We start from the raw sequence: 17,828 nt of genomic DNA on the forward strand, positions 1-17,828 counted from the left end.
CCAGATCCAGCCTACAGTGCATACCTTGGTCACTCTTTGGCCATTGTATCCGAGGCAAAAGGTAGAGTGTGTTCAGCCCATAAACCAGCATTCAGAATGTATAGTAAGAGCTGAGTTAGAGTAAAATGCCTGTCACCAGATCCTGGAGACTCATTTCCCCTCTGCCCATGAGCTGCAGTGGGTGGCCTGACCTTCTGTCCCCCAGTACAGAATGGGGATTGTATTAAAAGAGGAGCTAGCTGTGAGAAAGCCGGGATGTTGCTTTGTCTGCAGCAAGGCAAACAGATTGACTTTCTTGCCTCTGTTACAGTAAAGAAAATTGTCTGTCCCTCCCGACCCCCCCCCTCCCCTCCCCCCCTCCCCTCCCCTCCCCTCCCCTCCCCTCCCCTCCCCTCCCCGACACACACACACACACACACACACACACACACACACACCCACCCTCTAGCTTCCAGCCCCTGGAAACAGACCTGGGGAGAACATGGCAGGGCCACTAAGGCCCCGTCCCCTATGCCCCCATCATGTCTCTTCACACGTTCATGTGATCAGTGATTTCCTCTTGGTCTGGGGTCAGTGCCCACACCCATGAAAAAACATGGAGTCAGCTGGAACAAGGCATATTCTGCGTGCTGGGGTATAGGCAGGGGGTCAAAGCTGCTTAAAGTAGAAGCCTCCAGGCCGAGTCTCCCACTGGGTTCCAGCTGTTTCCCTTGTCAGAAGAGCTGAAGTCTGCCTGCTCTGCAGTGTAATCTGAAGAAGCAGTCAGGTGTTCTCAGCTCCTGGCTTACACTGGCCCTGAAGAAGGGAGCTCTCCTTGTTCCAATGGAGTCACTCATTATGGACAAAGCCTCCTTGGATGAAGCATGACAGAAAGTCCTTTTGAAAGCAGCCCACTGCCAAAAGCTGGGGGGAGCGGGGTTGCCTTCTGCTCTCATGTCTGCAGTGCTGGGATATGCATGTTCTGTAGTCAAAGCTGGTGACCCTTGGATAAGGGTGGAAGGGATGCACTGTCAAAGCAGAGAGATTGGGCAGGTATTTTAAGTGGCTGACTGCTGTGTAAATGTTAATGTGTGCCATCTGAAGTGGTGGCAGTGCCTTCAGGGTACATCCCAGCTCTGCGGGTGGCAGGGCCCTGCCCAGCCCTAGAAGGAGAAGAGGAGCTCCAGAAGGGATGATGTTTCAGGGAGGTCACTGAACTTTCTGTGGGACCTGACTGGGCTGGTTTAGGCAAGGATGATCCTGTCTTGAGCAAGGGCGTGGACTAGATGTGACCTCCTGCAGTTGCTTCCAACCACAGTTTTCCGAGGGTCTATGTGTAGGGTCCCAGTGGGGCAGGGCTCATTGTACCCAGTCAACTCTGTCGATCACTGGGGAGGACTGTCAGGGCTGTGTTCACTGGCACTCCTGACAGCCCAATTCATGGCTGCCTCATGTCTCCTTCCTGATCGCTGCCTTGGTACAAAGTGGCCACAAAGAATCTATTTGCATGATCCACCAGGGAACACCCGGTTGGAGCCCCTGGATCTCTGCTGCTGCCTCTTCCCCTGCTTTCCCTGAAGTCTTAAAATATCAGAGCATGATCTGCCATCACTTGTATGCACTTTAACCCTCTTCCATCCCTTCTGCTGCTCGTCTCCACGTTCCATGCTTGTCGGATTTAGACTGTAAAACTAGTAGACTGTCAGCTCCCTGGGTTCGGGGCTGCCTTATATATATAGGCTCTCTGTAAAGCTCTATGCAAATCTCTGACACTCTATGAATGTTAATTAGTATTAATAATAATGATTGCAAACCCACTGGAAGCCTCGTTGGCAGCCTCTGCAAAGAATGCTGGCACTGAGACAGTTCAGCTGCTGCTAGTGGCTGTAAGACGCACATGCTGCCCAGCAAATGTGTTGGGACAACCAAAATATTTCAGTGATTCCCAAGTGAATTCCCCTCCACTAGTGCAGAAGTTTTGAGTCTTGGCTGCTCTCTGCTGATGTGAAGGAGCCATCCATTATTTATGTGGAAAGGAGGCTCCCAGACACTCAAATAGCTCTAGGCGGCAACCAAAAGAGCAAAGCTCCTATGGTTTGTGGTGTGAACAGCTTCCAGCCCTGTGTTTAAAGCACCGGAAAGGATCCAACAAATACACACAAGTCAAATTACTCACAAGAATAACCGCATTGGAGTCACTGGAAGGTATTTCTGAGTCCTCTACCCAGCACCCACTGAACTCAGTGGGCGTCTTTACATTGACTTCAGTGGATGCCAGCTACCTGTGGGGATGTCACTGTAGGCTCGAGGTGACAGCAGGTCTAGTGGTCAGAGGTCATGACTTGGCAAAAGGACAGCCTTATTTCTAATCCCAAGTCAGGTGCTGACCCCTGAAGTGTGGTGTATTAGCAATATAGCACTGTAGCAGGTCCCTGCTAAGGCCGGTCACCTTGCCAACTGCCTTGGACAACGGGTTTGATCCGACCTTCCAACTCGCCTACCACGATTTGATGGAAATGGTAGAATGTGCATCAGTTGGATCACCCCTGCTTGCCTCAGGCCCACAAAAGTTCACTCAGTTGTGGCTCATGCGCTGTAGGTGCCAATGGGGTAAACCACATGAGCACCCCCAGACACTGTCTGCAGATCCCTTGCCCCACAAAAGCCTAGTGCTAAGCCCTGGGGATAGTATTGGGAGCTCCTCCACCTCTACAGTCCCTGTCTGGGAGCCATGGGGCTTCCCCTCTGCTCCCTGCTGGCTTGGCATGTGTGGCTGTCTCGGCACCACAATGCAGCATGCCTAGGGTGTTGGCAGCAAGTGATATGGGCTCTGGCCCCTGCTCTGGTAAGGGGGAGAGGGCAAGCAGGACCTTTTCCTTCCCCCTCTCTCTCTCCCTATTACAAGCACATACTGCATCAGATCAGACCTGTGGTCTGATTAGTCCGGTGTCTTGTGTCTGAGAGTGAGCAGTACTGGCTGCTTCAGAAGAAGGTGCAGGAAATGTTGTACTGGAGTAACCTTTCCACGTGGGAAATTTCTTTCTTTCCCCTCTTGATTAGGGGTTGGCTTGAATAATAAAAGCCCTATCTAATGTGACTGATTGTAATATATGGTGAATCCTAGTAAGGTCCTGATCTTAATCCTATCTTGTGGCAGTGGGTTCTACAGGTCCACAATTTGTTGTGCAGACAACTAGGTCTGTGTTTTGGTCTTAAATGTATTCTGGGTCTGTTGTTATGAGAGAGCAGGTAGGAGTGTCCAATTTACTGCCTTATGGGCATGTCTGCTTCCTGGCACTAGCCTTCCTTCACTGGGATGGTTCCAAGCACACCCCCTTGCTCTCTCCTGCCTGCATACTCCAAACCCAGAAATACGCTGATGAGGCCACTCTGGAGTCGACCTCAGTGACACTCTCAGGGCCACCAGACACCGAGGCCTGGAGTGTGGCCTCAGATGGACGCCCAGGAGTGGCCCCACCATTGGAGTAGTTTCAAGTTTGGAGGGTGCATGCAGAGGCAGGAGACTAGACCCTACTTTTTGGCATCCTGGCCAGTGTCCTTGGCCACCAGCATCAACATGCTATTCATTACATTGTGGACTTCAGTCATAGTCCCTCTGACATGTCTGAAGTAAACAGTTCCAACTATTTTTGTCTGTCTTCCTATGGGTTTTTTACTGTGTGCCTCAGAACATTTGTATTGTCCCTCTCCAGTCCCCTCCTATATCCACAGCAACCTTTTAAAGAAGGATGTCCACTCCAGAACTGTGCTTTTTCAGAATGTGGCACAGAGCTATACAGTATCTTCAGTGTTATTCTTCATCCAGGTCCATAGGCACACTCGTGTTTTGCCTACGGTTTTGCTTGCTGATGAATAGTGAGCATAGATCTCTGCTGAGCTGTCCACAGTGACACATGGGCCTTTCCCCCATGTAGTCTTAATTAATTTGGAGCATGTGCTCCATTTAAGTGCTTGGTCTGGGGAACTGGAAGAAAGGCTATGCACTTACCCTGGTGCCGCTATACAAGGGTAGGCAAAATATGGCCCACCGGCTAGAGCTGGTGTGCCAACTGATTGTATCCAGCCTGTGACTGCCCCCACAGTGTTCTGCATGGAGCTGAGCCCGTTTTGCTCCTGCCCATGCCCACCCTGTGCCTACCAAGGCACCACCCTAGCCACAGCCCCAGCCAGTATGCACAGTTCTGCTGCTGCAGCCGTCAGGGTAGTGCTTGGCTTCCCCTGCCTCCAGTGGCCCCTTGTGCACCTCCTCCTGCCTCTGCTGTGCTCCTCTGGGCAGCAGGTAGTATGGGGAAGTGGCAGCAGCTATGGGGACAGGTGCTGGGCACCATGTGCCCAGCTGGGCTATGGGGAGAAGCTGCAGAGCACCATGGGAGCATCTGTCAGCCAGATGGGGGGGAGAGGATGGATTGTACCTGTACGTGCATTGCACCACCTGAACAAGCTCTGCTGCACATGCCCCCTGCTCCTCTTTCCTCACTCCCAACCAGCTCCCGGGACGTAGCACACAGGCAGCCCCCCCACATGCACACCCCACATCCCCCACACATCCTTCCCCTACACACACATACACACACCCATGCCTCACCCCCCACATGCATCCCACCCTCCCACATGATATACAGGAATAAGACTTTATTTTAAACTATTATGCAACCACCTCTATATACATTACTCAAAAAACATGAATCAGAACAAAGTTAAACTATATTATAGTAGACGTTTGATTATTTTTAGTATATGATTTGTTTATCTGGAATTTGTTAAAATGATGTTTTCTAAAAGATTTTGTGTGTGCACCCCTCAACAGCTCACCAAAACCTGTTAAGTGGCCTGCCAGCTGAAATAATTGCCGCTGTCTTGAAATTGGCAGGATGTCGTCAATTCCAGACTGTGTTAGAAGCCTGAGATTGAGGGCTCCTAGTCAGTTCCAGCAATGAGATATAATAAGAGTCCAGGATGGTGGTCTAAGAGCAGCATTTTCTGACACTTGGAGGCACAGATGAGACTCTTAAACTTGATTTGGCTGTCAAGGGTTGAGCCCTGTGGTTGAAGCAGCAGGGAAGAAAGAGGATTTTAGATACTGCATGCTGGCTGGACAGCAAGACAGAGAGAGGAGAAGCAATCCAGGCAGGAGAATGGTGATTGCCCTATACCTTGGTTTAGGCAGAGAAACAGAGAGAAAGGACTGAGGTTAACAAACTCCTTCCTGTCCTTGCAATGGCAGGATATTGGCAGTGCCCTCATCTCCCTGCTTTACCTGTAGTAAGATATGTGTTTTTGAAGTTCCTGCCATTGTGCCTGGTTGTGTGTGCATGTGAGGGGCATTTGTGAGGTTTTTAAGAACAGTTTTGTTAGACAAATGCTTTATTAGGATGGTTTAGAAAGGGAGAGTCCTGCCATGAGCAGGATCCAGCCCTACTTTTCTATGATTCTACAATGCCCACAAGGAAAGATTCAGTAAGTGGCTGGATGGGCGAGAGGCAGAATCAAAGACAATTTTAGTTATGCAGGAAATTTGGAAAGTGGGGAACATGGGGGTGCTGTTAGCAGCTGTGGAGGAAGGATTTGGGGAAGAAGGATAGAAAAATTAGTGCATATAAATTAAATGTTTCATACTTAATGTACCTGAAACAAAGCCCGATGAAAACAGTGACCTACCTAAACTTTGGATCAGGCTTGTACAATAGTTCATACCCACCGAACTCACAGGGGTTTACAAAAAACAGGTAAATGTCTCTCATTTCCATTTTGCTGTTGAGAGCCTGAGCCTGAGAGGGTCAGTCATTTAGCCCGAGGCACACAGCAAGTTGGGAACGCAGGGAGAGAACTCAGATCTTCTCCCCCACTGTCTGGTCTACAGCAGCAACATGGCCATGCTCTCACACATCCTGCACTGCCAGGGAAAAACTAAAAAGCAATACATAATCCATACTGATAGGGCACAGCAGCCCAATAGCCAGCCCTTGGCCTGCATATAAAAAAGTAGTGAGGGATTTCTTCCCCTTGCAGGAAACTTTCCAAGTGTTTGCCATATATGTGCCAGTAAGCATACATGTGTACTGTACAGTTATGCATAAAGCCGTGTTCCAGTGATCCTGTAAACTCACTTGACCCTACAGACAACTTCCTTGGTTTCTGTTATTAGCATAAAGTGAGGAAGAAAATCTAAATCGTCAGCTGCTGGAATTTATTAGCAGGAAACCAAGAGCGTGAGATAGCAGCCAGCCTGGGGGGAGGAAAGTGGAATGGGACAGAGATGTGGCACTTTTATAAATAAGGCCAAACATATGATTCACTCGCAAGGTTGTTTTTCCGAGCCTGGGCAGAACTCTGCTTTTTTTAGCATTGATTCTTGACGTAGGCCCAGACTCTTCTAGCACGACTCTCAATGGTAGTTTTGCTGTGAATTGCAGTGACAGCAGGATCCAGTCAGAAGGCAGGGTAGATACCAGACCATTGTCTGCGTGCCTCCCCTGCCTGAAACAGTGTCCCTGTGTGCGTGAAGATATTTCAAGGGAGAACAATGAGCGTGGTTTCCCAGAATCTTCTCTCTGAATATACTACCTAATCCCTGCATGCAGACAACCCTGATGAGTGAAATAGTGCCTAAGTTCACTATTTCCAGCAGAAGCCAGCAAAAAACCTCAGCAAAATACTGAGTCTGTGGCTAAGTCCTTGAAGTCTGCTTTGTGCTTTGGTTTTTGCTAAGTTATGCTACAGTAAGCATGATGAATAGCAAGCAAATTGTCCTTGGTCACTGCTTTGCAAATCAAGATGCATGCAGTATCACCCCATTCTCTTCTAAATGCCTTCTTGAGAGCAGCTTTAGGAAGTACAATGCTGCGCTGCGTATGGGAGTGTACATTTTTTATATCTCATGCATGTAATGGATATAAATGTAATTATGAGGCTCATGGCTGGTGAACAATTAACAAAATGGAAAAGACAATGGCAAGCCATTTGGGTATTGAAACAATGAGATTTTCCATCCCTAAGACCACGGGAAATGATTACCTGAAATGAAAGAGAAATCCAATGGAAACTGGTACTTTTAAGCCAATAAGCATTTCCCTTTGGGGGTTTTAGTACAAGCATCGCAGTGTCACTGCCACCAAAGAGTGTAATGGGCTGAGAACAAATGTGGAACTGACTGGGGGTTTTTTGTGGCCCAGATTGAAAGAAATGATCAACAAGCTGCACAAACAACAACGAGACAGAAAGGAGTTTGTATAAAAATTAATTTGCTTTTATTTTGAAAGGATTTATGTGCAAATTACAGATTCTTTTATTTTACTGTGATGTGACTTTTGAACCTGAGGGTCTCTCCCCTACCAAAAGGCAAATCTGAGAGGTTGGGATTTTTCAGGTGTAGTCTTGCAGTCAGATTTATGTGGTCAGATGCCTGCACCCAGTGGATTCAACAGAAGGGTGCAAGGCTCCTCCTACACAGCTCTCAGTCCAGGGTCCAGCTCTTAACACAGTCGGATCCATTTAGTCCTTCTCACCTGCCAACATTTTGGAGCAGGGAGTGGGTATTTCAGAGAAAGGGTTTCCACAATCAAGTGGCATACCCTCTTTGCTGTGTCGTGGGAGATTATTTTCAAATCAGATGTATGTTTTCCTGTTGGTTTGTTCTCCGGCATTGTTACACTTAGGTGGGACCTCTCGGACAGGTTCCATCGGGCTGCGTCTGTTCAATGTAACAGCCACAAAAGCTGCAGCCACTGACTTTGCTCTAAAAGGGGAAAGGAATTTAGGCCTCGTTGTGCCTCCTATTTATGTCAATGGCATTATAGTCAATGATGCAGCATGAATCCTGCACTGTAACAATGGTCCCAAATCAAATCCTGATGCTTTCTGCAGTTTCAAGAAATACAATGAATAGAAGGAAAAAATATTGCCCTGTGACAGAAAATCAATTCACTCCATTTCTGTTTTGTTTCAGGCTCATATTCGGCACTCTTTACCCTGCGTATTATTCCTATAAGGCTGTAAAATCAAAGGATATTAAGGAATATGTAAGTAATGGGGATTGCTTCTGGGGTATGTATTGTTTATGGTTTCTGCTCATTCTACTTGCCTGTACTGTGGTGAACCTGGGCTAATGGAAACCTAGCTTACGGGCAAAGTGACCTGACAGCCTGGTTACAATACTGAACTCAGGAGACTTGGTTTCTGCTCCCAGTTTTGCCATTGACTTGATGTGCCGTTTGAAAAGTTGCTTTAGCCTCTACATAGTTGCTTTATACCAGCGGTGGGCAAAATGTGGCCTGCGGGCCAGATGCGGCCCACCAGGCCACTCTATCCGGCCCACAGGGCCCCTAAAAATTTTAGAAAATTAATATTTATCTGCCCCTGGCTGCCTGTCATGCGGCCCTCAATGGCTTGCCAAAACTCAGTAAGTGGCCCTCCATCTGAAATAATTGCCCTCTCCTACCAATATGGTGCATTGTTTGGATTATCAGTTGCCCCTACATTTTTGGCTCCAATTAAAATGGAAATTTCAGGTTTTTCCCTGAATAAAAGTCAACAACTGCATATAAAGTTCTGGAAGTATTATTGTCATTACCAAATCTCATAGGAAAGTCCAGTAATCTAAAACAGGACCGCAAGGGGTTAAATTCACTAAAAAGACTAACATAAAAATTGAAAAACACTCTGACTTTTGTTGCCTTCACTAAATACTGGCAGTGTTTGACCCCATGTATGATTTTATGGCTCTTTTGGAGAAAAAGAAAAGATAGATGTGTAATCAGAATAATAGGATAGTTGGTCTCAAAAGCTGCTTAGGACCCAGAACTCAAAGGTGCTTGGGTTTTGCTGGTTTAATTTAAGGGGAGATACACAAAATCAAGCCACTTCAGCAGGCTTGTGAACTTTCAGCTGCTCTCCCTAACCTCCCCTATAGGTGATTTAGGATCCTCAGCTGTGTCCACAGACACCTCTCCTAGTGGACTGGCTTCTTCATATAGGTGTGGGGCGACTGGATGTAGCTGCCCAGTCTTCCTCGGAGAACTTCTCTGGGTTGTCATGTCCCATGGCAGGTGCTGCTGCCTTTTGATAGAGAAAGTGGGGTGTGGGAGCACCTCAAACCCCTTGGGTGCATTTACACTGTCTCTCTGGTGCCTTTAGAAAGGGGCAGTTCCTAGCAAGCCCCTTCTCCTGCTTGCATGTGCCACTCCTGGGTGCTCCACACAGCTGCTCTCAATCATGACAGATGCAGAGTTGCTGTGGGGCACATCCCTACGGTGGCTTTATTGCTGTGTTGCCCGAGAGCACTGGGGACATGATGTCTAACCCCTCTGTGACAGGCAGGACAGACACAATCTTGTGTTACATCTAAGCCCCCTACACTGGACCTGCTGAGCCCTTGGAAATTTCTCTTCCACCCTGTCAGCATTCTGGGGAGGAAAAAAACCCACTGTCATATCCAGCTAATGGCTGTGATAACTGATAAGTATCTGTTGTGCTCAGTGCAGTGTCAGAGCTGTGACCCCAGTGGCTGTTAAGATTTCAGGCTCTCCTCTGCCTGTTCTTGATAAAGGGAGCCATTAACTTGTCTAGAGAGTGAGAAGTAAACCAGATGGGTCCTGACTCCCATGCCAGGTATTCGAGGCAAAATGTGAGGGGACAGATCTTTGAATGTGCAGGCAGCTCAGTAAATTGGAGCATTGTTGTAGTCAGGCTGGTCCAAGCAATGTCTGAGAGGCATATTATTATTGTATTGTCTGAGATCCTTTTATTGGATCAACTGTAGAGTTGGGAGAGCTGTTGGACAAGCTTTAGGGCAGGGCTAGACAACCACAGGCATGGGTGCCAGAGTGTGGCATGTGAAGGCATTTTGCTTGGCACACACGCCTTGGGGAGGATGGTGGGGAAGGGGCTAGGACTGCATTGCCACAAGGATTAGGCCCCTCGTGGCTCCCCCGCCATTTGCCAGGGGGCTCAGATGAGTTTTTCACCCTTGGTGTGGAGCCTAGTCTACACTTGAAAGTTGTTTCAGTATAACTATGAGCAGAGAGAGATAGTGTTAGTTGTGTTAGTCTGTAGTCAGACAAGGCAACGTAGAGTTGCACCTTATAGATTAAATAAGACGAAGTGTATTTGATGCACCTGATGAAGTAAGCTGTTGCTTATAGAAACTTATACATCTCTGATTTAGTTGGTCTATGAGGTGCAACCTTACCCTGCCTTCAGTTTAACTGTGTCTGCCAGGCTGTGATTTTTTTCCTTTAACTAATACACACCCTAGCTTGGATCCACAGAGAATCTCAGTTTTTAATAACATTTTTTTCAAGGTTTTTCTCCAATAATTAATTCTGGGGAAGACAGACAAATGAAACTCTGTCTCTGCTCATATTTATTCATCTGATTTGGGCAAAACTGTTACCCAACCAACCAAAATTTTGGCTTGGGGTTGTCAACTCCCCTAAAGTTTTTATATTTGCAGATTTTTAAACAAAAGCTCAAAATTGTTTTCATCAGAATTTGTCACAGGATAAAAGCACAATTCCCTGGCAGCTCTGGTATTTAGGGATTGCTCTACCCATCTGAAAGACAACCCTATCTGGGGTGTAATGCTACAGTGCAGTGATAGTACACCACCATTTCAGTGGGAACCTAGGAAGTGGACTGTTGCAACTGCAAAGGGATATGTTGGGGGTTGAGTTCACTCCCCAGTTACATACTTACATGCCTTTTGAGTCTTTGCTTCAGGACACAGTTTTTGTTCAATCACAAAAGCTTCCAGAGTAAACCAAAACACAGCAATTCCCTCATTAAAACACAGCAACATAGACTGCAGCCTCCAAAGCCTTTTTCGTTTGCCTATCACAAAGAAGACATATTATTACAGCCCCTGCTGAGTCATGTAAGAGGCAGATAATTCTAATCTTTTCTTGGCTATCTTTTCCTGTCTCTGTGTATTAGGCAAATGTAATTACCCAAATAGGGATTTGTGCAACACTCCAGGACTAACATCTATACTGTTATGAAAAGTACCCTGGGATCTTTGATGAGCATCAATAGGACCTTAGCTTTGTATCTATAACCCAGAGCATGTTTCCCTCTAGTGACTGCTTGCTCTTTACAGAAGTAGATGAGCCTATTATTATCCTAATCTCTAGAACTAGTCCACTGGAGCTAGATGATCCAGCTCAGTTCATGTCAGCTGCAGTGGATTCATCAATCTATATAAAAACATAAGATGTGCCATGCTGGGTCAGACCAATGCTCCATCCCACATGACAGTATCCTGTCTCCAACAGTGGCAGGGGTGGATGCTATACAGGGACAGCACTGAATCAGAAATATCTAGAGTGATTTATCCCCTATTCAGTATCCTCCCAGGCATCCACCATTATTGGTTTAGAGATGCCAAAGGAAACATCAACCATTGTGTTTAATATCCATTAATGAATCTATCATCAATGAATTTATCTAGTCCCTTTTTTGAACCTGACTGTGCTATCTGCCTCTACTGCCTCCTGTGGCAATACTTCCACAAGTTACCTATGCTTTGCATTTTTTAAAAACCTACTTTCTCTTGTTAGTTTTACTAATTTCAGCGGGTGCATCTTAGTGCTAGTATTCTGGGACTTGGTGAACGACAGTTCCCTGTTCACTTGGTCCGCATCCTTCATGATTTTATAGACCTCTATCACATCCCTCCCTCTTCCTTCTCCTTCCCAAAATGAAGAGTCATCGCCTTTTGAGCCTCTCTTAGTATGCTAAGGGTTCCATGTGCCTGATCCTTTTGGTTGCCCCTCTCACTACCTTTTCTAGTTCTCCTACATCCTTGAGATGTGGGAACCAGAACTGCATACAGTATTTAAGATGTGGGCCCACCAGAGATTTTTATAATCGCATGGTGAGTGGCCCAGTAGAAGAAGACAGTGTCACACCAAGGGGGTGTGGGTGATGCATGGCTTCCCGAAGCACCACTCAGCACCAGCCATTCTGGACAGGCTGGTACTACTCGGTGGGAGGAGCATGACTGACTGAATCATTAATACACCTTCTTTCTATCTGGAACTAGAGGTTCCCCGGAGGTCCCCCATTTAGATATGGACATAACAGAACTGGAATTGTGCACTCGGGTACAGGTCACAATTTGCTGAGTGACCCCTGGCAAAATCTCTGAAGTTCTCCCCAGCTGTTAAATTGATATATCGATGTTTGCCTGCTATATCAGCAATGGTGCCCTTGGCCGTTGTGACTAGAGCAAGGTATGGAGATCCCCCGGGTGAAATGACATGACTTGAGTGAGTGCTGTCTCTTCACAGGTCAAATGGATGATGTATTGGATCATATTTGCACTCTTCACGACGGCAGAGACGTTCACCGACATCTTTCTTTGCTGGTGAGCATAGGGCAGCGGTAGTGAGATGAAAAATGGAAATGTTTATAAGGGGAAAAAAGGGTCAGAAAGAGGCTCACAACGCTAGGCCATTTCCTGAACAGGGGGCCAATCATGCCAGGTGCACAGGGTGTTTTGCTTGGAGGATTGACATTTCCTTTTCCATTGCTGCCAGAATTAGGGAACGGGGGCAGGGAAAGGAAGGGTGGGAAATAGTAACTTCAGGGCAGCTGCACTGTGAGATTGTATCTGGTGAAGATTTGTCACTGTCCACAGAGAGCTGGCTGATCTGGCAGCTTGCTGCTGTTTTGAGCTCTTATGAAGGAGTCAGGCTACTGGAGGGGGTAGAGACCAGCATATAGAAAGTTTTCTGTGTATGTGAGGGAGGAGAAGAGAGGGGAAGGGAGTGAGGGAAAGCAGGAAGAGAGAGAGAGAAAGGGAAGTGGAAACATGAAGAGAGAGGAGAGGAAGATAAACCACAATGGGCACGTCTACACATGCTATTACTGTGCAGAAATAAGCTCCAGGGCTTTATTGCTCCTGGGTTTATTGCTCCTGGTTACACTGCTTGAACATGTGCCCAGAAGCAATAAGCTCTGGAGTTTATTCATGTGCAACACGTTGAGCCAGGCCAGAGCAGTCCCAGCTGGCAGGGGCCCCGGGGATCAGCCTGCCAGCCCAGGGCTGCTCCCTCCGGCTCAACGTGCTGCAGAGGGGCTGGCTGTGGCACAAGGGTGCTTCAGTGTGGGGCTAGCTGGCAGGCAGTCCCTGCACTGAAGCACCCTCATGCCCCGGCCAGCCGGGCAGCATCTACACGTGTACTGCTGTGGAGTTTTTTACTCTGCAGCAGGATAATACTTTTTAAAAGTACCATCGTGCTGCAGAATAAATTAGTTTATTCCAGCCTAATAGGAGTTCATGTGTAGATGCTGTTTACTGCAGCTAATTAGTCTAGTGTGCAGCAGATGCCTTGTGTAGATGCGCCCAGCAGGCATGTCCAGATGAGCGTGGACATTTGGTTCCCCAGGAACAAGTATTAGCGGCGCGCTTTATGCTGCCACTACTTGTCCCTGGGGAATGCCCATGCCATGTGCGCTCTGGCACGCGGCAAGTTTGGCACTGGGCTGCCCCAGCAGCCTTACCCGGGGTCCTGGAGGCTGCCCAGGGCTGCAGCAGCAGCAATTCTGGCATGCGGAGCCTGGCTAGCAGCCAGAGTGTGGCTCCAGGTGGCGTGGCTCCGCTTTTGAATGGTGCATGCTGCCCATGTGTGCGCTGCTCCACCTTTTCCTCCATGGGTTTTTTTGACTCCTGGATATCCAGGGGTCAAAAAAACCCATGGAAAAGAAAAGCAGAGCAGCGCACACATGGGCAGTATGCCCTTGCAGTATGAAGAACATCTAAATGTACGGTATGTGGCAACCCAGAAGTGTTTGCGACACCACATACTGCACGGCCACACTCGTCTCAACGTGGCCAGTGAGACTTTCACTCTTCCACCCTTGTAAAGCTTGCTATCTTCCAGCATAATCCATCGGTGAGTGTGTGGCACAGGACCCTTTCTGTGCCTAGGCCACAGAGCATATGAATCTGTTGCAACCAGAGGTAGGGACCTACCATCCTGATGAGCACATGGGATTTTGCTGGGGCCCTGCTGAGCTGGAAGCACAAGCAATGCTACCTTGAGCTGAACAGCACAGCTTTTCTAGGTATGGACTACAAGAGGGTTATATCCTTTGTGGGTCTGGCACAACGGACCCTACAAACCATGCCTGCCAGCAGGTTACAACAGCAGGCTGTGTTATGTGGTCCTAGAATGGGTGCATTGTATGTATAAGCAGTTTAGAGGAAATGGACAATGTATTTGCCAAAAGCAGTCCCCAGAGTTGGTGGAATAATGCCAGTTGACTTTGTTTGACTTTGGTTCAGGTCACTTGATAAGATACCTAAGGGTGGGCATAATTACCTTAGGCACCCAAGTTTGGAAATGTTCCTTCTCTTTCTTATAGGGCCTGCTTAACCCAAAGCCTGTTGAAGCCATTGAAAATGAGTGAAGTCAGTAGGCTTTGGATCTAGCCCTCACCCTTACACATCCCTTACCAAGGGCCTATTTCTGCAAAGCGCTGCCCACTTTGAGAGCAAAGGAAATTGAAAAGACTAAGTACTTCTCAGAATCTGGCCTCAAAGAAAGAAAGTGGGATTAGCTGGGTAACTAAGAAGTATCCTTTTAACGGTTTGTGACTCGGTGTCAGTCCACTGATCAGTCCTTAGTGAGGCCGCAGCTGGAGTACTGCGTCCAGTTTTGGGCTCCACAATTCAAAAAGGATGTGGAGAAGCTTGAGAGAGTCCAGAGAAGAGCCACATGCATGATCAGAGGTCAGGGAAGCAGACCCTACGATGACAGGCTGAGAGCCCTGGGGCTCTTTAGCCTGGAAAAGCGCAGGCTCAGGGGTGATCTGATGGCCACCTACAAGTTTATCAGGGGTGACCACCAGTATCTGGGGGAACGTTTGTTCACCAGAGCGCCCCAAGGGATGACAAGGTCGAATGGTCACAAACTACTACAAGATCATTTCAGGCTGGACATAAGGAAGAATTTCTTTACTGTCCGAGCCCCCAAGGTCTGGAACAGCCTGCCACCGGAGGTTGTTCAAGCGCCTTCATTGAACACCTTCAAGATGAAACTGGATGCTTATCTTGCTGGGATCCTATGACCCCAGCTGACTTCCTGCCCTTTGGGTGGGGGGCTGGACTCGATGATCTTCCGAGGTCCCTTCCAGCCCTAATGTCTATGAAATCTATGATTGGATGTGGTGTCTTGCTATTCTGTGCTGAGCAGAGTTTCTCAAAGAATGACTTCAAGACAAAGCCAGTGGACCAAAGCCAGTGGGCTTTGTACCAAAATACGAGAATTGAAAGAACCTAATAGTGAGAGGCACCTTGCTAATACCTGTGATTATATCTAGAACATGTCCCATTGCTTTTTGTACATCACGGTAGTGCCCAAAGTCCCCACTGAGGACTGGGTTCTATTGTGTTGCATACTGGACAAGCACAGATAATGAAACAATTCTTGCACCATACAAAAAGGACCACATTTGGATTCTACTTGGATACTATTATCTGAAAGCAGAAAGAGAGATGAAGATAGGAGGCTAGTTTGGAGCCTGGTGCTGGCTGTGCTAGGAACTACATTCCCTCCCAGCTCCCCAGGTCTGTAGCAGCTGGGGAGACAGTGGAGACAGCTCCTTCTATCATGTCATAGAGACTCTTCTAGTCACAGGAGTCCTGGCACTGCTTATGGCTGGAAGGAAGAGTGTTGCCCTTGGCCAGAGCTGGGTGGGGGAGAGAGGGAAGTAATGGGGGAAAAAGTGGGTAGATATGAGGGATCCCTGGGAAACAGAAAGCCCTCCAGGCTATGAACCTGCCTGTCCTTAACTGAACTGAGCTGGTATTAGCAGGGGAGTAGGGGCTCAATCAGGTTCATTCCCTCTTTGTTTTCCTGCAGGTTTCCATTCTACTATGAACTGAAAATAGCTTTTGTAGCCTGGCTGCTGTCTCCATACACGAAGGGCTCCAGCCTTCTGTACAGAAAGTTTGTACACCCCACCCTGTCCTCAAAAGAAAAGGTAATTGCAGGTGCTCTGAGCCTGGCTGCTCCCACAGAAGGCTGGGCATTTACGTCCTTCTGTCAGCAACTTCCCTCAAAGGATTGGGAGTTGTCACATTACTGTCTGTGTCGTAGTTTGTTCTGTGATGATCTCCTTTTTTGCTGTGTTGTATGCCTGTCTGGTGAACAATTTTGCTGTGACTCGTCTGTGCATTGGGGGAGTTCAGTGGGAGTTCAGCGGGTGGCAAATGGATATTTTCTGTTCACCCTGAAAGCGATGGCAGCAGAAACAGGGGATGGCAAGCATCGCAGCTGGGGATGCACTGATCAAATGAAGCAGGAGGGTCATTTCTGGAAGTGCTGCCTGCTCCAGGTGGGAGGGAGGCATTAGCATTGTGGGGCCTGTGAGATGGGACACCTTGGCTCTGTTCACTGCTCTGCCAAAGACCTGGAGACAAGCCATCTCCTATATCCATAAAGGAGGTATAATAGAGATCATGGTCACACAGACTAGTCATCATGAGGTTAATGAGGGCTTCCGTTGATGCTGCTGGGTGCTAATCCCTGCAGTAGCTAACACTATATAAAAGGACTGAGCTGCCATGCCCAGATCTGAGCAGATCTGAGATTTAAATCAAAGAAGACTGCTAAAAAAACACAGAGCTGCACTAGCTGCCTTGGAGAAGCAGGAGCTGGGGTTAGCCACAGAACAGGCCATACAGAGCTGTTGTAGAGGGGCTACTTCTGCAGGACTGAGGGAGCTCATCCCTCCTGCTCTTTTCCCTTTGGAGTCAGATTGCATGCAGGTGAGATGGGAGGGTTGGGGTCATGGGCTGTTGCCCTGTAGGAAGTGGATTGAATCCCTTAACATAGGCCAAAATCAGAGCATAAATCCTTCTGTGCACTGCTAAACCCTGACCAGCACTTAAAGCCTCCATAACCCATTACCATCCAGTCTCCTGTGGCCGTGGGGGCTATTTTAGCGACTACTGTGTTGCACAGTGAATGGCACGTGAGCCCAAAGCATGGCTAACACCTTCTTTCCCAGGAACCAGTTAGCCCTATGGGGCCAGTGCTCTTGTCATGTGGGACAAGAGCAGCACCTAAGGGTTTCTATGTGGGTTATTTCTGCCTGCAATGCCCTTTTCATCTTCTGCTGGCATCATGCTCCTCTGCAGGAAGCAGGAGGGTGGGAAATATCTGCCTCCTGACCCAGGATAACTGAACCGTCCCTCTCATGCTTTTTGTCTGGCATGACAGGAAATCGATGACTGCCTTGTCCAAGCAAAAGACCGCAGCTACGATGCCCTTGTGCACTTCGGGAAGCGGGGGCTGAATGTTGCGGCCACGGCGGCGGTGATGGCAGCTTCCAAGGTAACCGGCGCTGGGAAAGCACAGGGTCCAGTGGTGATGTCAGTGTCCCAACCCATGACATCACCAACAGCAATCATGACCTGTGGAGAGGGAGAGAGTTGGGGGGGAATCCAAATTTTTTTTCACTGGTGACAGTCCTACATCCCTGCCCCCTGTCCACCAGCCCCAGAGGTGCATCTTGGAATGCATACGGTATACAAGACAGCCTGTGCAGGAGGAAGTAACCTCAAGTAAAGGGGTTAATGCAGTATAAAGGTGGAGGCCTTTTCTCAGTGCCATCCAAGGCTCCTATGAAGCCCTGCCTCAGTCATTCATGCTACCCTGCTGACAGTGCCAATAGCACTGGCAAGTGCAGCTCATCATCTCAGCATCCCCTTCCACAATGTATAATTATATCGCTAGGAGTGATTGTGACTAATTATACACAGAGCCAGTTAGCACTGGCTTGGGAAATTGTTTACCGACCCCATTAGGTGAATCAAAGCTCAA

At 48.0% G+C, this 17,828-nt stretch overlaps 1 protein-coding gene across 1 annotated transcript in view; it reads left to right on the plus strand.

Annotated features, from left to right (window-relative positions):
* The window catches only part of REEP1 (receptor accessory protein 1), a 100,357-nt gene that overhangs the window by 38,437 nt on the left and 44,092 nt on the right, over positions 1–17,828 (plus strand). Inside the window, exons 2-5 of the mRNA XM_019478408.2 lie at positions 7,946–8,018; positions 12,285–12,361; positions 15,864–15,984; positions 17,226–17,339. Of these exons, the coding sequence (XP_019333953.1) occupies positions 7,946–8,018; positions 12,285–12,361; positions 15,864–15,984; positions 17,226–17,339 (385 nt within the window). The remainder of the gene's footprint in view (positions 1–7,945; positions 8,019–12,284; positions 12,362–15,863; positions 15,985–17,225; positions 17,340–17,828) is intronic.

This window comes from Alligator mississippiensis, chromosome 2, assembly GCF_030867095.1.
Source record: "Alligator mississippiensis isolate rAllMis1 chromosome 2, rAllMis1, whole genome shotgun sequence".
Taxonomy (NCBI): Eukaryota; Metazoa; Chordata; order Crocodylia; family Alligatoridae; genus Alligator; species Alligator mississippiensis.